The sequence below is a fragment of the Trachypithecus francoisi genome, unplaced genomic scaffold (genome assembly GCF_009764315.1).
Source record: "Trachypithecus francoisi isolate TF-2019V2 unplaced genomic scaffold, Tfra_2.0 Lachesis_group11, whole genome shotgun sequence".
NCBI classification, from domain to species: domain Eukaryota; kingdom Metazoa; phylum Chordata; class Mammalia; order Primates; family Cercopithecidae; genus Trachypithecus; species Trachypithecus francoisi.
Window position 1 is genome coordinate 55,836,118 of NW_022681456.1, and position 25,509 is coordinate 55,861,626.

Here is a 25,509-nt window from a genome sequence, read left to right on the forward strand (position 1 = left end):
ATTATGTGACTCAGTATCCACAAAGACAGTAAAGAATAACATTGATTTTGACTGCTGGTTGTCTATATATTGTTGTGAGGAAACATCAGAGAGGGAGACTCAGAGAGTAAGGACAGGGAAGTCAAACAGACCTAGGTTGGCCTTCTAGCTCTGCCCTAGCATCTCTCTGAGATCAGTTGCTACAGCTGTTTGATTGGAATTATGGCTTGGGTATAGGCTTCCAACATATGGTAGGCACTCAAAAAGTGTTAGTAATAATCCTTAGTTTTAACTACTACTTGCTACCCGGTTCACACAAATTATCACTTCCAACTAAACTGTACATTTCTGAGTGAAGAAAATGTATTTATCCTCCAAGACATAAAATTTTTGGATTGCTGATGATTCATAGCTTAATCCAAACATCCATAGCCTCTTTTACTAGACTTATCCCTCTTCCATTGCTCTTGGTGCTTTAGTCAAAACCTTGCTCCATCACACTCTCCTCATCTGTATTTTGGAAATGTTCCCCACCCATTTACTGGCTCTTTATATATTTTATTTTGTTGTCAGCTTTCAAAATATGAACTTAATCATGTCACTTTGATATTTAGCATACTTTTCCATTCTGTACAGAGTAATTCCAAACTCTTTACAGTGGCATTTAATGCCCATTTTCCCACTGCCTTGAATCACCCTCATCTCTCTTGGTTGCATCCTACATCCTAAGATTGATGAGTAATCTGCAGGTTTATAAACACAGCACACTATTTCATAGCCTGGTAAATGCTATTCTATACTATATGCGCTTTTTTCCCCATATTTACTTGACTAAATCAAATTCATTCCTTTTTTTTTTTTTTTTTGAGACAGATTCTTGGTCTATCCCCCAGGCTGGAGTACAGTGGCTTGATCTCCACTCACTGCAACCTCCACCTCCTGGGGTCAAGTGATTCTCATGCCTCACTCAGCCTCTCAAGTAGCTGCGATGACAGGCACTTACCACCACGCCTGGCTAATTTTTATATTTTTAGTGGAGATGGGTTTTCACCATGTTGGCCAGGCTGGTCTCAACGAACTCCTGACCTCAGGTGATCTGCCTACCTCGACCTCCCGAAGTGTTGGGATTACAGGTGTGAGCCACCATGCCTGGCCTTCAAGACCTGGTTGAAATGTTACTTTTCCCATCTGTAGAGAATTAATCACTGCTTCCTCTATTCTACTACCAATTCTTAATTTTATCCATTTTTATATGAAAGTATCAGATACTTTTATAATATTATAATACTAGTAGGTAATATATGTTGACCACCAACTATGTATTAGTCCTTCTGTTGACATATAGTTTATGTGCAATATCTCTTTAATCTTCACAAAAATTCTGTGTGCTCGTTTACATTATTATCCATATTTTAAAGATGAAGAAATTGAGACTTCAGTATTAACTGCCTTGCCAAAGTCATTTTGCTAGTAAATATTGGAGTATTCCAAAAGTGAGAGTTTTCCAGAAGTCAAAGATCAAGAAAAGTAAAGCAAATGCAAAGCTTGACACAGTGACCATGAACATAAACTATGCTTTCAAGAAATGTCTCTGTGAAATAGGAAATATAGAGTGATTGATATATGGTGAAGAAAATGATTATTGTTGTTATTACTATGATTTAAGTTAGTAAAGAAAAAAGCGTTATTGGAAGCTGATTCTAAAGCAGCATTTCTCAGCTGTGTTTGATTTTGCCTTTCTCCCAGACTGAAGGATGCCACTGGTACTTAACAGCTTAACTGTGAAACCTGGAGGGTACATGGTGGATAGAGGAAGGCATGCTGCCAAATATCCTACACTGCTCATAACAGACCCCATCCCTATACCTACTACAGAGTTATCAGTTCTAAATGTCACTGATGCCAGGGCTGAAACATCCTGGTCCAATGATGCATTGGGGCTGAAGACATTGACAATATGAGAAATGGGCTAACGGAACAAAATCAAGAAGAGAGAGAAAGGGAGGAGATAAAAATGTTACTCTTAGAAAAGTTTTATAGGGAACTATTATCCTCATTTCATTTCATTTCATTTTTTACAGGTACAGAGACTGAAGTCCAGAGAGTTTAAATGATTTACACTTTTAGGATCTAGCAGAAGCTTAATTCAAAATTTGAGCTCCTAAAACAATGTTATTTTAATTATACCACTTAATTTTTCAAGTTCAAAATTGGATATGGATAATTGTTGGTGATTTGATAGCATAAATACCAAATGTAGCAATTATTTTGCCTGAAAATTAATGACATATCTATTGGTTTTATGTTTCTATAAACAACATATTTAGATCCTTAGTTTTTATTAAATGAAAGAAAGATGCCTATGATACAAGAAAAAGAAACTAAGAAGAATATCTTTGGCAAATTGGCATCAAATATACACAAAATATTGAAACTTTCAAAAAAATTAAAAAGTTGTATGAAATTTTCAGTAACATTTAATCCTGTAATTAGCATCAACAATTTTAATAATTTCTAGTTCAAAGCATGAAATATAACCCTTTAAAGACACTAAGGCATGAAGTAAAATAATAAACAATAATATTGATGGCCCCGTTTCTACCAATTGTTACTTAAGAGCAATAAATGTACGATAATGAAAAGCTGAGCCTTCTGTCAGTAGAGAAAATGTTAAAATTCCAGCATTATTTCAACATTCTCTGACCATTGCTACCACAAAAGCAAAAACAATTAAAATGGCCATACAGTTTAACTGTGAAACCTGCAGAGTTATAACTAGAAAAAGAAATAATCATGTTTCTTTAAATACAAATAACTAAATGTGCAAGCACAGCAGAAACAGACAAGGAAAGCAGAATCATCTGGGGACCCAAGACCTGACCTATGCAGCTGTAGGCCTGGCCAGCTCTGGAAATGCTACCATATGAGCAAGCCAACAGGAGCATTGACAGTCCTCAGCAATCAGGCAGCTTCTCCAAGAAGGAAACAGCTGGAGACCAGAGCCAGTGATCTACTCTATTGACATCTGCTGCTATATTTCTATCATGGGGTTCCTTTTATTTATTTCTGTTACTCAAACAATTCAGTAGAGACCATGTGTCAACTTAATTGTCTTCTCCTGATAATTCTAGGCACTTCACACAACCACTGATTGATTTACACTTCACCAACAATGCTACTTTAACACCTAAAACAAACCCTACTATTAACTAAGTCAATCAGTAGTCCTCCTTCTCTTTCCCTAACCCTGGGAGAAGTATTTATTGTTGCAGTGTAGTTTATTGGTTAAGAATAATATCTTCTGTAACCACACAGCCTTAGTTTGAATCTCTATTCTACCACGTTCTAGCATTGAGACATTGGCAAGTAATTTAACCTCTCTAAGCTGCAGTTTCTCCATCTGTAAAATGGGAAGAATAATAATTCCTATGCCATAAGGCTATTGTGAGGACTGAATGGAATACTCTATGAAGAGTTTGGCCCAGTACCTGACATACAGCCGGTCTCTAAACATTAGTTAATATTAGACCCTCTCTGCAACGATTTCTTGTAAATATCATTACCAGTGTCATTTGGTCTCATTCTTACATAAGACCTTTCTCTATTGTCTACCTGCTGTTTTCCATAAATATTATGCTTCATTTACAGTGGTTTACCTCCCTTTTGAGGAAAAGTGATATAAACTTTAAAAGTTTACATCACTTTTCCTCAAAAGAATGTTTTTACTCTACATATCTGAGTCCTATCAGCTCATTAAATTTCAAAAATTCAGTCTTTCTGAATGCTCCATTCATATAGGATTTCTCTCAGTCCTAACATTTTGCAAAAGAATTGTCCACATTAGCAATACTATTTATACAATATATTTGCCTGACTATATTATCAGTTATATTTATTTTAAATATTCATTTTAACTAATGTTTTTGTATGTCTTCTGTTTTCAAAGCATTAGTGCCAGCCCTGTGTGAACACAATAGCAAGGAAATAATTCCTACCCTGGTGGCCATAACTGGCAGAGTGAATAGGAATTAAATAATCATACATTCTACCGTGGACATAAATGCCTCTACTCTTCCAATAAATTTCTTTGGATTGCCCCAAGCGGATGTAATCTCTCCTTCTTTATGGTATCCACAGCAATTTGTCTATACATTTGACTTTTGAAATAATCTTAAATAGTGGGTAAGATTTGGATGATAGGGTAAACCTAGAAAAAATATTGCTGTTACATCATTAAGAGAAAATATAAATAAAATAACATAGAAAAAAAGTCTTCCTATGAACAGATTTGAATTCAAATTTTGGATTTGGTGTAGTTAGCTGTGTGATTCTGTGTGTGACTCCTACTCTCTCTGTTTATTTCTCTGTAAACGTAGATTATAATACTGTCTTTGAAATGTTTTAAGAATAAAGTAAAAATTTTTCTATAAGATACAAGGCTTGTCCTCAAAAATAATTGCTTTCTATAATAATGTAAAACAGAATCTTGAGTTTGCACAAGTAATCTGAGAGGGAAGGAATGAGTGAGCCCAAGACTGGAAAGAAGTTGGAAATGAAAATAGGAGTAAAAGAAAGGTGGCAGACCAAGTGGAAGGAGACTGGGGATTGAGAAGTAAAAGCCAGGGAGTGCTCCACAGTAAGTATGGCCAAGAAACTTTCATGAACAGGGATGTCTAATGCTTAATTGGATGTTGTTTGCTGAGCTGTGACAAAATAGAACACTCTTTCTTAACCTTAACCTCCAGAAAGTTAAGTAAAGATTCCAAGGCAAAGTGACTCTGTTCTTCATTTGGGTGTATGCCCAGGAAGAATGGAAAAACAAATCCATATGAGAGAGATTAGAAAATCTGAGATAAGAAAGAAATCAGAACAAGATATAGCTAAGGAAAACATAAGCCCTTGAAATATTGTGGAGGATTTTCCAACTGCATATGACATAGAGTCTGGAACTAGTATTATTTATTTGTTAAAGGACAGTGGGACTAAACATTCTGAAGAAATTGGGATACCCAGGAAGAAGACATCTGGGATGTAGTAGCTAGATGGAGCTATGATAGAAATAGAGAAAGTGACAAGTGGGAGACAAGAATGCCTGAATGAAGATATTATAAGATATGAGAAGCAAATAAAGTTTTCTTCTTAAGCAGGATGACGAATGTGTTGCATGGATGAGGGTAGAGAGACACAGGAGGAGAGGATACCAATTTGGAATCACTGAAATAATTGATAGAAAACTTTAAAAGGCCATCACAGGATGGGCTAGTGCAGACGAAGATAAACCCAAGCTATAATACCAAAGCAAAATTCTCAATTTCTGGCAAGTTACGGGATGTGAAATGGTGATGTACTTTACCGGGTATTAGTCTAGGAATTCGGGATTAGATGACTGGAATGATGGTGTTTGCATTAATTGAAACAATAGGTGAAGGGAATGACAACTGAACACACATTTCTGACACTGTCATATGTAAATTTGTTCTCTCAAACCAGATCATAAAACTATTTGGTACAAAAACTGGCAGAGTACCCCACATAAATGTTTCTTAATGACAGTCATCTATTGTGGGTACTATCAATGGTATCTTTTTCTAGAAATTGAACCCATAATTTTTAGCTGAGCACATGGGTGCCTAGAACAAACACTACAGTCTCCAGTCTCCATTGCAGCAAGGTAAGGCTTTGGAATTATAACTAGGCCAATGTGGAAGAATATTTAATAAAACAGGGTGCATCTTTTTAATTAAGTGGACTGCAATTATCTACTCAAGACTGTGAGGTGTGAGCCACAAATGGATGATGGCAACCAAAATAGAGCCTGGTTCCCTGACAACTTCCTGAAGTCTCCCTACCAGCCATACATCGACTGCTCAACTCCAGATTTCCTTTATATGAAAATGAAATAAACTTCTATCTTCTTTACACTATTGTTATGTTGACTTTTCTGCTTTTGCGGCCAAGTCTAATTCTCTCTAATATAACTACCTTGTTCGATTTTGCTATTTACTTCAGTTCTGGTTTTTATCTTTCAAAAGCTAAAATAAATCTACATATACTTCTTTTTAACATTTAGAAATATTCTGAACTGCTGACCAGGCATTCTTTACATTTGTTTGAAAACATTTTAATCTGATAAGTGGCATGGTGAAAACGTCCCTATAAATACAACGTTGCTTACCACAGAGGCTTATTGGAATATCAGATGTTTGATTAATATGTTTGCTAACCAAAGAGATCAACCAAAATTATATTGAAAACAGTGCTTATAGTGCTCAAATCCTAGGCCAAGGTCATTTAGCAAAGTGGAAATTTCACTGAACCTGCAGAAAAGATAGCCATGGTCAGCAGAGACAATGTGTCTCTCTCTTCTTTCCATTGAATCCATACAGACTTGCGGATACGCAGAACATTAGCACAGAATTTTATGACATTTCTTTTAATTATTTGCAAAAAGTTAAATATTTTTAGTCTTTTGTTGATAATTTACATTTCCCTGCTTTTTACTCTGAATTGTTCACACTGAACTGAGAACTATAAACCCATAAAAAATATTTTATTTTAACTGATTTTTCTCGCATGGACAATGCTTTGTTAGACATAGAACTCCACAAATATCCATTCCAAACCCCTTGTTTTATAGATAAAATTGATATGGGAAGCGGGCAGGGAAGTGCTGGGTAGAGAAAGATGGGGTCCCTGGCTAGGGCTCCACCCCTGGCTCTGTGCCCATGGACCTAGTAAGGACAGGCATTTCTGTTTTCGTGCCCAAATGGTGCATTATCTAAGACCACCCTGGCCCACCACGTCCGCATTCTGTGTCTATAAAAACCCCAAGACCCTAGCAGGCAGAGACACAAGTGGCTGGACATCGAGAGGAACACACTGGCGGAAGAACACACAAGCGGCTGGACGTCGAGAGGAACACACCCGCAGAAGAGCACACCGATAGGCACCTGCAGACACAGGCAGGCCATCGACCGCAGAACGACGTGGACCTAAGGGGAATCTAGCCGGGGAGGTCAGAGGAGGGTCAGAGGAGAGTCTGGCTGCTGAGCGGCCCAATTTCAGGGGAAAATCACCTTTCCACTTCATCCTCCTTCTGGTTCCCATCCATCTGCTGAGAGGTACTTCCACCATTCAATAGAACCTTGCACTCATCCTCCAAGCCCACATATGATTCAACTTTTTCCGGTACACCAAGGCAAGAACCCAGGATACAGAAAGCCCTCTGTCCTTGCAATAAGGCAGAGGGTCTAATTGAGCTGATTAACACAAGCCACCTTCAGACTGCAAAACTAAAAGGACACACTGTAACACATGCCCACTGGAGCTTCAGGAGTTGTAAATACTCAACCCTAGATGCTGCTGTGGGGTCGAAGCTCCTCAACCTGCCCATCTGCATGATTCCCCTAGAGGTCGGAGCAGCAGGGCATTGAAGAAGCAAGCCACTCCTGCTGTCACATGCCCTGTGAGGGAGAGAAGGAAATGCTTCCCGTTTCAAAATGATCCCAAAAGATGAACAAACTTAACTGAATCTTCCTCAAAATAACTGTTTATTCATTCATTGATTCATTAATCCCTGTATTCATTCATCCAACTACTGTTTAATTCTTATCATGCATAATGCGTTGCACAGGGAGACAGCTGGAACACAGGATAAGATACGAGACCCGCCTTCTATACGTTTTCAACTTAGTGGAGATACAAATAAATTATCCAGATAATTAAAAGAAATTATCCAGATAATTAAAATACACAAGCATTTCTGCAGACAAAGAGTTGGGAAAGAGGAATGGTGGGGAAGAGATAGCTAGCAAAGACTATGAACAAAGTTCATCTGGGATGAAGCTTAAAGGATATGAACAGGTGAAGGTAGGATGGGCATTGTAGAAAAAGGAATGGCTTTCTTTTTCACTTCTAGAGTTGATTTTTATATAAAGGTTTTTTCCTTAAATTATTTTAAACTGACATTTGGATAGCAGAGTAAAACCAAAATATTTCCTAAGAAGCCAGAGATGAGGCTGCGACTTTGGAAAGCTTGACATCATAGTTAATGCTGCATTAAAAAGTGATGCTTCGTAGAATGATGGTTACCAGAGGCTGGAAAGGGTAGTGGCGAGGGGTGGGGGTAGTGTGGGTGGTTAATGGGTACAAAAATACATTTAGATAGAATGAATTAGATCTAGTATTTGATAGCACAACAGGATGATTACTGTCAACAATAACTTATTCTATATTTTAAGATAACTGAAAGAATATATAATTAGAATGTTTGCAATACAAAGATACGATAAATGCTTAAGGTGACAGATACCCCATTTGCCTTGATATGATTGTTACACATTGTATGCCTGTATCAGAATATCTCATGAACCACATAAATATATACACCTAATATGTACCCATAAATATATACACCTAATATGTACCCATAAATATATACACCGAATATGTACCTATAGAAGTAAAATTACACAAAACAAAAGTGACGCTTATCAAGGTACAAACGAATCCCCATGAAGTTCAGCAGCCTCAGAGCCATGCTAGCATTCGTGACTGGAGGAAACGGTCACAGTACGCTTTGGAAACCAAGAGCTAAGCAGCGACTCACAAAATACCATAAATTAAATGACTGAAAAGGATATCGGTAATAAGTAAAGGAGTAGGGTTTCAGTTTACAAGGGAGAATTCAGATAAATGTGCAGTATCATGGAAAACAGCATTTCATTTTCCTTCATATTGCAATGAATTAAGCAGCCTAGGATACAAATTTTCAAACAGAAATTCTTTGAAATGCAAATGACATTTAGAGAAAAGCGATGGTGTCTATATGTGTTATTACAAGTAAATGTCTTTTCGAAAGTACCTATTTTCATGCATCGCGGTATGACAATAGGTTCTCTTTTTATCACATTTGTGATTGATTATGGTTACTAGTAATAGAGCAATATCTAGAACTAACTAGGCATTCATCAATAAGTAGTGCTAAATGATTACAATAGATGCATACTCAGAAAATTTTGATCATGACTTTTACAACTCTAAACTAAGAATACAGTTTTTACATAAGCTAAATATTCAGCTTTTCAGCCATTGTAACTGCTTACATCCTTACGCTGGTATTCCTCATCTACTCCCAATTTCATAACATGTTTTATAGTGCACTTAAAAAGAAATGCGCATTTTAGCTATATAAGTCTGCAGGTAACTTCAGCAACTAACCTTGCTGTCTTCTTTCTCCTTGGCTTTTCCTTGGAGGGGTTTCTTCTCTCCAAATTCACAGGTTGATTTCAATGCAAGCTGACAAGAAAGCATGGAGCTCTCTGTTTCAGCAAGTTCCAAAGGTCTTGAAGAACAGTGCTGTGACCCAGTAGTGCCAAGATTTGGTATCGGAAGAGCAGTATGCACAGGCTTTGACCCCACAGCTGGCTGCCTCAGTTTTGAGGCAACCCCAAAAACAGGCATGGCTTCTATAAAATTATCTTCTTGCTGCCAAAGAAAATGCTTCTAACCTCGGTCTGGTAGACTCCAACTTTAGTATTTCCAGAACAAATACTTTAAACAAAACTAGCAGTCATCCTGATTTTTAAAAAACTAATAATATAATTTTCAGGAAGAGGCAAAACTTTTTTGCATCTTTAGTGAAGTATCTTTCTTTCTTGCTGGCTGGGATTCATATTCATTCTCATTTTTCTGTCTCTCTCTCTCTCTCTCTCTCTCTCTCTCTCTCTCTGTTCAGTGACTCAGTGTCTAAGTAATACTAAATACTCCTTTGGGGAGTAAACTTTTCTTCAAGGTAACTGCTACAAAGCTCCTTCTTAGGATTAGACAGCTCTCAGGTTTTTTTTTCTCACTAAAGCAGTCTGAGTCTGAACTTGGAGAGTGAAAAAGAGGAAAAAAACAAAAGGAGAAGCCCTTCAGTCCAACTGTCAGAGCAGCCAAAAGACCACAACAGTGGAAGGACAGGGGTTCTTCCTGATTTCAGAAATAGCCAGCCTGCATTCTCTTTTTAAAGAAAATTGTATTTCCCTCAGCTCAGAAAAAAATAAAAAGAATGGACATGTTAATGGCCAAAACAAACAGCTGTTGGAAGAACTTTTAGCCCGGAAACAATCTCAGCAATAAAGTTGTTTGTCTGATTTCCAGCTATTTTTCACTACTGACAGCCATGAACCACGATGCTCATTCTGTTGCATCCCATGAAATCAGGCTAAAATCATGCAATAGTGCAACTAGCTAAAGCAGTTAAATCATTCATCAGACCATAGCTGCCTAGGTTATGAAAATAGAGTAAACACAGGGAGCAGGGCACTAAATATATAGTAATCATTGTTCCCAAAATGAATAAGTCATGATTATAAAAACATTCAAAGCTAACACTTAATGTGGAATGTATTACAAAGCAGTTGCTGAGCTAAACATTTTATGCATTATCACATTTAATCATTGGAATGACTCAAAGTATAGGCATATTTATTTTCTTCACTTTAAAGAAAGAATAGCTATGACTTGGAGACACTGAAAAATTTGCCTAAAATGATGAAGCTAGAAATGGGGAAAGAATGTATGATTTTAGTTTATAAACCCATCTTTTAAAACGGTTGAAAATAACACTGTTATTCAAGCTTATTAAGTCCAACTTAAAATCCCAAGCTTCTAAAAAGTATCCAAACAGATACTCAGTGAGAATGAATGATGATGCTTCTATCCATAGAATTATTTTATTATAATCATAGTATGTTCTATTTCTGGTTAAAGCATGTCAGGAACTTTAAATAAACAATGGGTAAACTTTTAAGAAAACATCTAAGGTACTATGCATTATTGTTCTGAAAGTGATTCCACTCAGATAATGGATCTAGAGAGTAATTACATTCACCAAATGTTATAAAAACTAGTAATAATGTAACCAAAGATCTTAGAAAAATGAGTGGTGGACACTTAGTATAGATACAATGAATTATGGAAATTATTAAATCATAACCATTTTTATAGAAAATGTCTTTCTTTAGTGAAGAAATGGTCATCTTTGGCCTACTGTTTCCAGGTCTTTAAATCACTACGTACTTTTATCTAAGAGGCAGTAATTTATAGATGAAAGAGCCAATAACTAAAATAAAATGTATGTGTTCTGCTGATGCCGCACAGAAGACAGGAAATGCAAGTTAGAAGTCTTGCCGACTTTTAAAAAAAGTAAGCCAAGTGGGCTTTACACAATGGGATAATACAAAACAAATACAACACTAGTGGTATCAAAGAAATGAAATAATCTCTCTGAGGAAGTAAGTTATTTTGCAGTTTGCAAACCATTCAACACATTATAACTTTCAGAAACTATAAGATAATACAGAGCTGGAGAGGTTCATGTTGGTAAAATGAGGCTTAGTTCATAAGAAGACATATGCAACTTGTAATCCTCACAATGCAAAACAAAACAGCACGTACATAATAGAACTTGTGGGAAAAACTGATTCTAGGAAGACCACTCAAAACATATGCAACTTTGGGAGTATATTGCTAGCAAAAATAATATTGGCAACTCAGAAAATAATTTGGACCACCCAAGGAAGTGACCCAGAATTACATAAAAGAAAAAATTGGGTATAAATGTTGGCAACACTTTAACTAGAACTGGTGGAAGAAATCTGGTTGGAAGGCAAACTTTCCAAGCAAGTAGGCTTGACATTGAAATGGGTACAGGGTCAGGGCAACTGCAAATATTCAAGAGCTGCACAAGGCCAGGGGCATGCCCCTTTGAAGAGGAAGCCCCAGATGCAGGCATTCATTTTTGCTTTTGTTTTTCGTTTTCTTAAAACTGAGCCAAAAGGGCTCCTGCTGACTATACAACATTCAAACTGAGGACTTCTTTGCCCACCCAAGGTTATAATTCTATTCTGACTATTCTGCCTCTCTTTGCCTAGAATAAATTGTATATAAAGCTATACAACTTCTACATTATACTAGTATAATATTCCTATTTGCCAGTTACAAATGAGCTAATTGGTATTTTAGAAACATATGTTGGAGGAGAATGTATTGTAATTCCTGGAACAATTAGATTGAAAAAAAAAAAAGCGTTCACATTCAATAAGACGTCTTTTCACTTTGAAATACCTTTTGCATATTAGGCAATATCTTTCACTCTGACTGAAATATAAGATTGGTATTAGTAGCCACTGTCAACTAATTTTTTGCAATAATATCTACCACCAAAAGCAACAAAACCAAACTAACTTAACTATAAAAAATGTGCTTTGTGCCAAGGGTTGTCATCTCAATTTATCTTAAAAGAACCACACTATTTTGAGACCTAGGAGACAAAGGCACTGAGAAAGTAAAAATTTAGCTTACGGTCACTGATACTTTGTAGATGAAGTTCAAAATGAGGTTTTACAAACTGAGTTCAACAAAGCAGATGTGATGGTGAGCTGAGTGCTTGCTAAAAATATAGATGATTGTATTCATCCCGAACCCACTGTGTTAGTCCATTTGTGCTACCATAACAGAATATCTACAACTGAATAATTTATAAATAACAAGATATCTGCTTCTTACAGTTCTGGAGGCTGGGAAGTATAATACTGAGGGGCCCATATGTGGTGAGGGTCTTCTTGCTGCATTTCCCTGTGGTAGAAGTGGAAGAGCAAGAGAGCACTCATATAAGAGAGACAGAGAGGGCCAAAGTCGCTTTTCTAACAGCCTACTCTCATGATAATCCCACTACCACAATAACATTAATCCATGTATGAAGTTACTGTTCTCATGGCCTAATTACCTTTTAATGTCTCCATCTCTCAATACCATTTACAATGCCAACTAAATTTCAACATGAGTTTTTGGAGGGGACACAAAACTCATGTCGAAACCATCACGAGGGAGAGGGAAAGGTCTGAGAGTCATGTTTAAGTGAATTGATTCTCCTAAAAACTAGAATTTAAGATCTGTAAATTATAGGATTTGTAATTTGATAGTTCAGGCGATGGGCTGTAAAGTGGGAGTGCTTATAAGCAAATCTCTGCTTCCTTCCTTACTAGTTATACGAATTTGGAAGTTGCTGTGTCTCAGTTTCATCCTCTATAAAATGGAGTAAAAAATAATTATACTTCCTTCACAGGGTGCTGTGAGAATTAAAGGAAGTAAATGTATGATGTTGTTAGGACAGTTTTCCACATAGTAAGTGTTCAGTAAATGTTAGCTCTAAATGTTACAGGAAATACAGTTATGAGAATTAGAGAGATAAAGTCATGAAGCCTAATATGGCCATGATCATAAGGGTTAATAGGACTGAACTCAGGAAAAAAAATCCTGAAAATTAAAATGAAATAAATTGGTTGTCATTTTATTCATATCAAATCTAACAGGAAAAGTGGCAGTGACCCTTGAAATACCTTCTGAAGCTAAGCTGGAGTTTTAGACAATAAGAGAATTCCAACCTGGCTAAATTTGAATATCAGTAATTTCAAAAACAAGTAATAAAATCTCATAAAATGGCAATTTGCAAACCACAATTTTTAAGAAAGAGTAAGAGAAAAAATATTCAACCGTCAACACAAAAGCATGCTCACTGAAAGGAAAAATATGATTGGATAGTCAACTCTGATATTTGCTAAAAATATAGAAAAGGCACATTACCTTTTTTTTTTTTTTTTTTTGAGACATAGTCTTGCTCTATCCCCCAGGCTGGAGTAACTATACTCCATGATCTCGGCTCACTGCAAATAGCCACATTACTTTTTTTTTTTTTTTTTTTTGAGACATAGTCTCGCTCTATCCCCCAGGCTGGAGTAACTATACTCCACAATCTCGGCTCACTGCAATCTCTGCCTCCTGAGTTCAATGCTTTAGCCTCCCAAGTAGCTGGGATTACAGGCACCTGCCACTATGCTGGCTAATTTTTGTATTTTTAGTAGAGACAGGTTTTTGCCAGGGTTTCGCTGTGTTGGCCTGGCTGGTCTCGAACTCCTGATCTCAAGTGATCAGGAGTCCCAAGGTGCTGCCTTGGCCTCCCAAGGTGCTGGGATTACAAGTGTGAACCACCGTACCTGCCCTCACATTCCTATTTTTAACAGCTTGATTGAAGTGGAATTTACACATAAGTAAAATTCAACAAATATAAGGAAATAATTCAATATGGCCAGTACCACTATCAAGATGTAGAATATTCCCTTCATTCAAAATGTTCTCACATGCCCATGTCCCAGTCTCAACACAGGCAATGTCTGAAGTGACTTCTAACGCTAGTTTTGCCTTTTCTAAAATTTCATGGAAATGAAATCGTTCAGTATTTTCGTTTTTGGCTGTTTTCACTTAGCATAATGTTTTTGAGATTTATCCATGTGTTGTTGTACGTATCATTAGTTCTTTCTTTTGTGTGGCTGAAATGCATAACATGGTTTGAATATGGCACAATTCATTTATGCATTTATCTGGTAAAGGACCCTTGATTTGTTTCCAGTTTGGGAAAGTTCTATAATTTTTGCAGGGGGAGGGGGACAGAGTCATGCTCTGTCACCCAGGCTGGAGTGCAGTGGTGTGATCTTGGCTCACTACAACTTCTGTCTCCTGGGTTCTAGCAATTCTTGTGCTCCAGCCTCCTGAGTAGCTTGGACTACAGATGTGCACCATCTGTATTTTTAGTAGAAACAGGGTTTCACCATGTTGGCCAGGCTGGTCTCCAACTCCTGACCTCAAGTGATCCACCCGCCTCAGCCTCCCAATGTGCTGGGATTACAGACTTAAGCTACAATACCTGGCCCTATAAATATTTATATATGTCTTATGTTGATATTTATTTTATTTTCTCATGGATAAATAACTCGAAGGGCATTTCTGAGTCATCTGATAGCTATATATTTAATTGTGTAAGCAAGTGCCACACTATTTTCCAAAACATACCATTCTGAACTCCCAGTAGCAATGTATGAGAGGCCTAGTTGCTCCACATTCTCTCTACTTCATATCTTCAGTCTTTCATTTTAGCCATTCTACTCAGGGGTAGGGGTGTACCATTGCAGTTTTAATTTGAAATTTTCTAATAATTTATTGATGTTGACTATCTTTTCATATGTGTGCTTGTCATTCATATATCATCTTTGGTGAAGCATCTGTCAAAAACTCTTGCCCACTTTTTGTTTGTCTCATTATTACTGAGTTTTCTCAACAATTCTTTATATATTTCTGTATAGGTCCTATCTTAGATATATATTTGAATAGATGTTGTCCTAGTCTTCAGCTTGCTTTTTGTTAGAGGATGATTCTCCATACATCTCTCAAACTTCTGCAGGCTTATTAGTGGGGATCCTAAATATCCCTTTATGCTAAACTACTTTTTAAAGGATTTTGATTAGTGTTTAGTGTCTTCTTTCCATTCTTTCAACTTTGTCTGTATCTTTATAAAGTGGGATTCTTAGTGGGTGACACATATTTCATTTTATTCTTCTGTTCCTGTAGGATTTACTATATAAACCATTAACTTACTAGAATATGCCTTCAAATTACATTATGCCACTTTAGATATAATTTACAAACCTTACAGTATTTAGTTTTACATTCCTGTACACATTCTTGTGCTAGTGTTAGCATACATTTTCTTCTGCATATATTAACATAGCACATTATTTTGTTATATTATCAATTCTGTTTTAAAAATTAAAAACCGAATAATCTTTAATTTTATCCACATAATTTCCATTTCTGGTGCTCTTCTTTCCTTTGCATAGATGCAAATTTTTATCTGGTGTCATTTTCCTTTTATAAACAACCTTTTATAACATTTTTCAAATTGCAGATTTGCTGGAGATTAAGTGTCTCAGCTTTTGTTTGGCTAAAAAAGAGTTTGCTTTGCCTCCATTTATGAAAGAATTTTTTTCTGGGTACAAAATTCTAAGTTAACAATTTTTCTTCTTCAGTAAAGATGCCACACCATTGTATTTTCACTTGCATAGTTTCTAAGGAGAAGTCCATCATATGTCTGATCTTTGTTCCTTTCTATGTATCCTGACTGTATTATCCAACTTCTGATAAGAAATCTGAGAAGCATTCATTATCACTCATTTTTAGCAACTTAATTTTTTTTTTTTTTTTTTTTTTTTTTGAGACGGAGTCTCGCTCTCTCACCAGGCTGGAATGCAGTGGCGCAATCTTGGCTCACTGAAATCCCTGCCTCCTGGGTTCAAGCCATTCTGCTGCCTCAGTCTCCCAAGCAGCTTGGATTACAGGCACATACCACCACACCCGGCTAATTTTTGTATTTTTAGTAGATACAGGGTTTTACCATATTGGCTAGTCTCAAATTCCTGACTTCAGGTAGTCCACCTTCCTCGGCCTCCCAAAGTGCTGGGATTACAGGTGTGAGCCACTGCGCCTGGTCAGCGATTTGATTTTTTTAACGTTTTGTTCAGGTTGTGTTATGTTCATTGGCCTTTTTTATAGTTTATATCAAATTTTGGAAACTTTTGAGTTCTTTCTAAACTTATTTTCTGCCTCCCTCTTCCTTCTAGAGCTCCAATTATGTATGCTGAACCACATTTCGTGCCATGGTTAGTAATGCAATTAATTTTTTAAGGCTTTAAAAATCTTATTCTCAGCTGGGCACAGTGGCTTACGCCTATAATCCCAGCACTTTGGGAGGCCAAGGCGGATGGATTGCCTGAGCTCAGGAGTTTGAGACCACCCTGGGCAACATGCTGAAACCCTGTCTCTACTAAAATTACAAAAACAAAACAAAACAAAAAAAATAGTTGGGCGTGGTGGCATGCGCCTGCAGTCCCAGCTACTCGGGAGGCTGAGGCAGGAGAATCACTTGAACCCGGGAGGTGGAGGTTGCAGTCAGCCAAGATTGTGCCACAATACACCAGCCTGATGACAGAGTGAGGCTCCATATCAAAAAAAAAAAAAAAAAAAAAAAACCTCTCTGTGCTTCATTTTGCATTCACGTAACTTCTATTAATGTTTCCAAGTTCATTAATCTTTACCTCTATATGATTTAATCTGTTGTAATCCTATCTCATGTATTTTTAATTTGCACACTACACTTTTTCATCTCTAGGAGTTCCATTTGGGTGTCTTTTCTTTCTTCCTTGTCTCATAAAAAAAATTTATGTTTTTCTACCTTCTTGAACGTATGGAGCATATTTATAATAGTTGTTTTAACAACAATTTGTCTGCTAATTCCATCATCTCTGCCATTTCTTAAGTATGTTTCCATTAATGGATATTTTTTCCTCCTGGATATGAGTCATGTCATATTGCTTTTTAACATGCCTTGTAATATTTTACTGGATGGGAGACATTTTGAGTTGTACACTTGTATACTGGATTTCAAGTAGTATTTGACTTTGTAATGCCACACAGTTAAGTAGGTTTTGAGCATTTTAAATACATTGTTAAAGAAGGTACAGATCAGATTGCCTAGAGCTAATTTTGCACCACTTGTAAAGAAATACAATTTTGTGAATCTAACACACGCCTCGTGGTCTTTTCACTCTGACTGGGGAAGACATCAATTATTCCCAACCTTGTATGAGTGCTAGTAATTATTTCTCATGCTTCTTTCTGCTGGTCCTTTCTTTGGCATTTGCTTGTTTTCCTCTAATACATGTAGGGATAAGTCCTCTGCCAAAGATTAGAAGAAACACCTCTGTAAGTCTCTAGTGTTCATCCTCATTCTCTCACATCTCTTTGTATCTCTCTCTCTGGAGTTCCTTCCTTTCTGGTACTTTGGCTCCAAAATTTTAGCCCTCGAGCCTTTCCTAAACTTTGATCTCTATTTCTAAGACTCAGCAAAACTTCTGAACTCTATTTGGGTTCTCCATTTCTACTCTGTGGTCTGGATATTGCCTCCAGGAAGTCAACTAGCACAACAGTAAGCCTTCCCCTTTGATTACCCTTCTTTCTGGAACCACTGTCCTGTATTGTCCGTTGTCAAATGGCTGAATAATATTGTTTTACACACTTTTGTTCAGTTTATACTTAAGGTGGGGGGAAGTAAATATTATCCCTGTTAGTCTGTAATAGAAGCACAAGTAAAGATTCAACTTATTAACTGTTCTTTTTTTTCCAATCCATTCTGAAATTGTATTGTATATTATCACTTTCACATTCAACTTTAAGAATCTTCATTTTTAAAAATTATCCTTCATCCAGGTAAGAACTTCCCTTAAACCCCAGGGAATAAATTACTTGTACCAACAAGTTGCAAAATGTTCGAATAATTTGAACAGATTGTCTTCAGAACGAATGAGGAAATTTAAATAAGAAAAAATAAGATATGATAAAGATACGATATACTGAGCATGAAGTTAAAACTATTCTCCAGATCTGGCTTCCAACACTTCAGACACTAAGATCTGTTTTAGAATTTTTCTTACCAGTATTCCCACTGAAATCATTTTTTCAGATATCTCAGAAAAAAATTGATACATAGAGAAGTATTAGGCATACTCTGCTCATACAGTGTATTTGTGGGGGCAAGGGGCAATACGCCAAGATGTGTCTCTATTGTGGTATTGAATCAGGCAAAAGAAAGGTAAACTAGCTGGCTAAAACATAAAGGCAGGTGATGAGTACAAGGGATTAAATAATAAGACAGCTAATGGATTTTTAAAGAATGCACACAACGTCCAATTAAAATGAGGAACTTCTCGGGAGAGGTGAAAATTGTTTATATATGCTCTATGGCATGCATTTACTGCCCTCCAGGCTTCCTTACAATATGCTACTGATAGAGTTAGTTGAGCAAATAAAATTTACCAAATTCAGAAGGTCTCTTAACCATAAAGTATAATGAAAAGCAAATGTAGTCAGCTTTGGAATGACATTGCATGTTAATACCCTTGATTCAAGGATATCAGCTCCCAGAGTGAAAAAAAAAAATACACATCTGGAAAAAGGACAACTATTCCATTAAAACAAAATTATTGGATATTCTTGCCAGATAAATTTCAGTGTTCCAGTAAGACAGTAGACCCTTAAAAATACAAATGAATGCTAAAAAAAAAAGCAACCTAAAAAATAATTATGCTTGAAAGAACCATTCTTGTTGGAATATGAGTACACAAATATAATGTGCTGTAAAAAGATAAAGGAAGGCATCTCAAACAAGTTGTAACAGTTTGGTCCTGCGAAATGCAGCCAAAAATTTTTAGATGTAACAATGTATAATAACATTGTTTTATAAAGGTATCATTTTCACTACTCCTTCCTTGCCAATTTTCTTATTTTCATATATTTTTGAAGGTTATATACAAATAAAATTGGCTAAAACCTAAAAGAGTGGCACACCAAAGCCAAGCCATTCAAAAGGTATCATAAAAATGTCATTTGCAAAGGTTGTAACTTGTAATTGTGAAAGATTTATAGGACCACTTGGAATAGCGTGCGTTTTCACATCCCAAGCACCATGGACTCAACATGTAACTGTTGCTCTTGCCCCTTCAGAATCCACACATTAACCATCTCCAGCTTTATGGCAGATATTCTGAGGGTGCACTAGGTTTCGTTCAGGCAATGAGAGTAAATCTTTTCTTAAACATTTAAACTTTATTCTTATATTTAACACAGGGTACCACTATAATTAGCCCATGATTTTATTCTAAGTAATGAGTTAAAGTAATCGCTGCCTGTAATCAGTTCCAGTTCCCAGTTCCAGTACAGGGTCTAAACTTCAGATCTAACTAACATCCAGATCCTTTCTAGGAACCACCCAGAAAAGCTACCCCGTCAATAGCTTCAAAAGTTTATCTTTATCAGATCATGTAGCATTTTTACTAGGAACTCTGAGGATATTTCAAAACAGCTGTGTGTGTGTTTATATGTTTGTGCGAACATGTGTGTGTGTAGGTGTGTGTGTGTGTGACAGGTAGAGACAGATACAGATAATAAGAAAGAGAGAGAGGAATATTGAGAGGTTCAGCTAGATACCTCTTATTCAATCTATCTGAAGTCATAAAAGAAGAATAGGAAATTAGAAAGTATGATAATGAAAATGTAAGATCTGATTATGTCTTTTCTATTATTTTGAGTATTTTATTCAGTATTGGGTCTGTATTTAGTAAGTATAAATAAAATATAGATAAGTCACTTTAAGGAAATCTTATGGCACCATTTAAAAAGGCAGCAACATGAAATTACATATACCTTATTAATATCTACTTATTCCATTGAACAAAAGCAATGACTCAAGGTCAACAACTACCTGAGGTTGTAGTGCCTTTCACTCACACAGTGGTAGAGTGTGCGATCTTTCCAGCTGTATGCAATGGTCATGTTCTTAATAGCCCAGAAATAAAATGAGACCATTAACTGGGAAACCACATCTCTCTGTCAGACATTGCAGTGGTTTCAATGTTTTTGTCCCCTTCAAATTGCACATTGAAACTTAATCTTCAATGCAACAGTATTGGCGGTTGTGGCCTTTGGAAAGTGATGGAATCATCAGGGCTCTGCCCTCATGAATGGGATTAGGTGCCTTTATAAAAAGACTTGATGGAGGGAGGTTGCCCCTCTCCTGCCCTTCCACCTTCTAACATGTGAAGATGCCGCAAGAAGACATCTGGTGAGGACCAGATGTCAGTGCCTTGATCTAGGATTTCCTGGCCTCCAGAACTATGAGATATAAATTCCTGTTCTTACAGAAATTACCAGTCTGTGGTATTCTGTTATAACGGCACTAATGGACTAAGACAGGCATCTAATACATTAGATTCAGAAATATATAGAAACCTACTATAAAAGATGCAAAGTGATCAAATAGTCTAGGTAAACCCTTCAAAGTTTTCCTTTCCTTTTTTATCTGCTTCTTACCAGAATAGCCCCCCCCCCACACACATTTATTTTATTGACATTTTATTCTCTACTGACCTCACCATCCATTTTCTTTAACCAATCATTTTTCTTACAAAAATGTTAATTTCCATGTAGACATTGCCCTTTACTTCCATATTATCAGTGTCTCAAGGGTTCCTTTTCATGAAATTTCACAATGATTTCTGACAGCAACAGAAGTAGTTGCCGAGCTCTTTCTTGCATATACCCTGCTTATGGGTTTTTATGAACCACACATATGTTGCCGTAAAATATCTTCCTCTTTCTTGTTTTAAGTGTATGGACCATGAGAACTGGTGAGTGAAAATGCATAACATTGAAAAAGCAGAATAGATTTCTGTAAATACGATTTTTCATATAAAATTTTGTATCATTATCAACATAAGATATATATGAGGAACTTCTTCATTTTTCCTGTGTCCATATTGTCTTGCTAAATATTTTCATGAAACATTTCATTTTTAATCCCCTCTTCAATGCTTTCTCAATGTATTTGTTAGATTTAGAGTATAGAGCAAGGGTGAGAGTAGAAAAAATGGACAACTAAGTTTGGCATCTAAAACTTAACTCTTATTTTACTTTGTTCACTAGCTACATTTTAGTGAATTGAGGAGGTTTCACAAACTTCAAAGAAATGAGAATAAAGAAAAATGTGTAGATAACCTTTAAGTAGCAAGTGACAAACTGGATTTTCACCTAAAGAAGTTTGACCCTGACGGACCTCAGCTTAAAATCCTCATTATTAGTCAATACTTATACTTTCAGAATTAGTAGCATAATTATATTTTAGTTACGTTAATATTCAGTTGACAAGTGAAGAAAAAGGAGATGAGTGAGGGGTAAACACGAAAAATCTTATAAGGTTCCTATTGTTCTCATAAAACGCTCCCAGTAAAACCTATTGCACTCATGAGTCCTCTTTTTCCTAATTTCTACAAAAGCTATGAGAAGATTTAAAATCCAACAGTTTCCTTCTCACTGATAGATATATTTTTAGACATTGGAAATGCCTGCAATGCATTTTGATAATATTAAAGAAAGAAGTTTGCATAGCCAAAATTAAAAGGAATAAAGTTCATCAGATTTGCTGAAAATGGGATGGGCAGAAATCTATCAATAGCTGTTATAATTAATATTACACAAAAATGTGTAATACATACAACCTGGGAAATGAGCTATTTGTTTACTTTTAAAATAATCTGACTTGGTCATTAATTAAACTTGCAATACTAATTAATACATTTATCTTCATATTCTTTATCATAAGTAAAATAAAATCTCTCACATACATTTCTGGAACAGAAAGAACAAAAATTGCTTTCCTCAAATGCAGAACTGATGCAATATTAAATGTGAATGGTGAATGGTAATGTGTTATTCGTTTCCTTCCCTCTGAACACTTTTCTAATGGAGACCATCAGATACTAACCTGGATTCTTGTAAATGCATTGATTTCCTCCAGACTTTCCTAACATTTACATGAGGTCATTGAAAGCAAAGTGTTAGCAATCACATACTCCTCATCCCTGCAAAGACACCACCAACTTTCCACACTTTCTGTCAAAAACAGGCAAACCAAACCAAACAAAACAAAACAAAAAACTTTGAACAAACATAAATGGAAAGTTTTGTAATTCTAATGTGATGGAATGGCTTCTTCTCACATAAAAACAATTTCCCTGTTTCCTACTAAACACCAAAATTGGTCATTAGAGACGATATCATTTTCATAGGACAGTTTTAGAAATCATGACTTAATGCATGTACATTCTAGGAGTTTTATTTCTGCAACTCTTTCTATAATAACGGTATATTTGCACTCTCTATGGTACAGACATCAGATTCTTATGAAACAAAATATTTGTGATTTATAGAATAACTTTAGGGAAAATAAGTTCAATTGCATGGCTTACTAAGTATTGGTTAAATTATTAAACTTGCATTTGCCTTAAATTGTTTTTGTTTATATTCATCAGGAAGAAATCCTTACCTTCCTCTCTTCCACCTATCCCACCTATCCCTCCGAAAAGCTAGTTTTACATATATTTATATCATCACATTTTAGCTTCTACTTTACTGGCTTATTGTGTCTTTTATCTCAAAAGTACTATCTCAATAGCACAAAGTTACTAGTGGCAAAATCAAGTTGTAGAGAGGCAGACCTTTACCTTTTCCTTCCTGTTGTGAGAAGAACTATATAAAAATATTTTCTGACAGGTGAAAGATGCTTAGGAACACATTTATCCAGCTGAATTTATCTTTGAGGGTTAAAATTAGATAAATAGGAGACCAGTGTTGATTTTTCCCCAACAGCTTGCATCTATCAGCTGGGTGTTAAGGGCTATCTTACATAACAAGCATATGGTGACCATAACTGCTACAGTGTACATAAACAAGAAAAATAATTTTTAAAATGCCACAAAAATATAATAAAGGTGAAATGACCATTTAATTACACATATGGCAATGTTAAAAGCTTCTGAAAAGAAGAAAATGCTTTGCTAGAGAAACCTCAGGTGAAGCTAATATTTGCTTCTGCAGTTAAAAAAAAAAAAAGCATAGTTTGGTCTTGACAGAATCACCAGAAGAACTTGGCAGAGCATTTTAATCAACAAGTAACTCTGTTAAGGAAACTTTAAATTAAAAAAAAAAAAAAACTTTTTATATTAAGTAAACTCAGCAGCTATTCCTTTTGAGATTTTCTCCAGAGGATTTGATTTAAACAAAGCATCTCTGGCAAAGAGCAGGGCTTATTATTCTACTACAGAATATTCAACAGAAGTATAAAATTACAAGAGAATCTTACAGAGGGTGCAGCAATTCCAAACCGAAAATTGTCTGCTCCATTTAGATAAGCCTTAAAGCTTGCATGCTCTCATTTTCTCTTTCCCATTTATATTTTATTGATGCCATTTCTTCCTCAGCATCTGAGCCCCAGCAAGCATCCTTCCATAAAGTGATCGCCAAAGTGTATGCAGTAAATAAGGATTAAAGGTCAACAGATAACCACCAGAAGATAGAAAGAGGATAATAGATTGGAAAAGAGAATAAAAAGTCAAAATGAGAAAGAACCACTAGAGTTTGATAGTTGCGGATAAAATACCAGCCATGTTGCCACATCTTCACCCAATTCAATTTGTCAATAAGGAAGAATTCTTAGAGTTAACACATACATGGCACTTTACTGCTCTCTCTGAACTGTGAGCTTTAAATGTTCCCTGGAAAGCTTATCCTGCCATAGTTTAGGAATCATAAGGATGTTTAGAATTGAGCTAAAACATAAAATCCTAAACCCACATTATTTATTTCAAGTAATTTTTTGTATTTCTGCATATTGATCAATGATTTCTTTTTCTCTCTGGTTTAGGGAAGCAGAGGTAAAGGAGTGAGAGATGATAAAACAGAGCAAACATGGAGGTAAATGGCACAAGACCTTATGTCCATGAGTGATGTTCAAAGCCTGTTAGCTGCAGAGAGGTGGCGGTAGATGATAGCCGAGCACACGTGGAGTTCACAACCAGGCACCATGCAAGAAAGCTGCAGATAACAGTGCTTTTCAGAAGCTACCTGGTGGCTTTACCTGTGCTTTCTCTAGTAATTTGTGCTTGCATTGGATATATAACTTCTGGATAATCCTTAATAATTAACTCAAAGGAAAGAGAGTCAAACGCTATCATCTCAGAGACGATCTGAAACTACTGTCCCAATATCAATCCTATTCAAATTGAAAGCAGCGACTTCCCATTTTCACTTTACTGGAGGCTGTCAGGTGTTCCTCTCTCTAAAAATGCACCTTTTGCTGTTACTGGGTTAAAACACTAATTTACACATTGATCATATATGCAGGGTGTTGAACAAGTCTGAAACTATGGATTAATCCATCATAAAATCATGGTCTATGTTTCCAGACCTTCTGTGTCTAGTATTTGTAATAGTCTTCATTCTTAACTCCTTCCAACGAATATAAAGTTTATCTTCCCTTAGCATTCCTTGCAATTATCCATGAATTTCCACCAATTCATTCTTAATTTTTTTCCCATCGGACTTCTTCCTGCCTTTGAAATTCTATCTTGTATTTCCCAGTACTCCTGCCCTTAACTCCCTGTCCTCTAAAATCATTTGATATATGATACCAGCTTGACATATAATAATGCATTTCAACTTCTAACCCTCCTCTGGTGCATACTTATATGAGGTTCCAAAAATACTATAAAATATTAATATAAAATTACCCAGTTTTCTTTAGGCATTAGGTTGTTGTTTTATTGGTATATCTAAAAGTTGCTAAGCACCACACCCAAGTTATTATTTTGATAGAGCATACTTGGCAATCTAAAAATTACAGTGTATAGTTCAGAAAGGATGTGGAGATGCGATGTCGGGGAAAAAAACAGATTTGATGAATTATGACATCTCAGTAAGCCATGACCACATTTTATATTACAACTATGATGGTCTAATATAAAGTGATCATTATATGAGACAACGATGTAATTTTAAAAGCTTCAACTTATTGGAGATGATACACATGATAATTTGGAAAGGCATTCATCAGAAGCTATATCAGGATTTTTAAATGCATTATATTTAACTTGTTTAATCATAATAGAGACCCTTAGCCTGCACAAATATGTAGAAAAAAAGTCAATATTTACTCTGTGCTCCTGAAAATCTATATGTTGTAATTCTAGTAATGAGAGAAAATAGTAG

General features: G+C 36.0%; 1 protein-coding gene across 8 annotated transcripts in view; it reads right to left on the reverse strand.

Moving 5' to 3' along the window:
- Positions 1-25,509, reverse strand: part of NAV3 (neuron navigator 3) — a 931,619-nt gene that overhangs the window by 379,872 nt on the left and 526,238 nt on the right. For 7 of the 8 annotated variants that reach the window (XM_033221191.1, XM_033221190.1, XM_033221188.1 and 4 more), the window contains exon 1: positions 9,199-9,948. The exons of the other annotated variant lie outside the window; for it this stretch is intronic. In XM_033221191.1, the coding sequence (XP_033077082.1) occupies positions 9,199-9,441 (243 nt within the window). In that variant the 5' untranslated portion in view covers positions 9,442-9,948. Of the gene's footprint in view, positions 1-9,198; positions 9,949-25,509 lie in introns of those variants that run through there. 8 annotated transcript variants of the gene reach the window in all.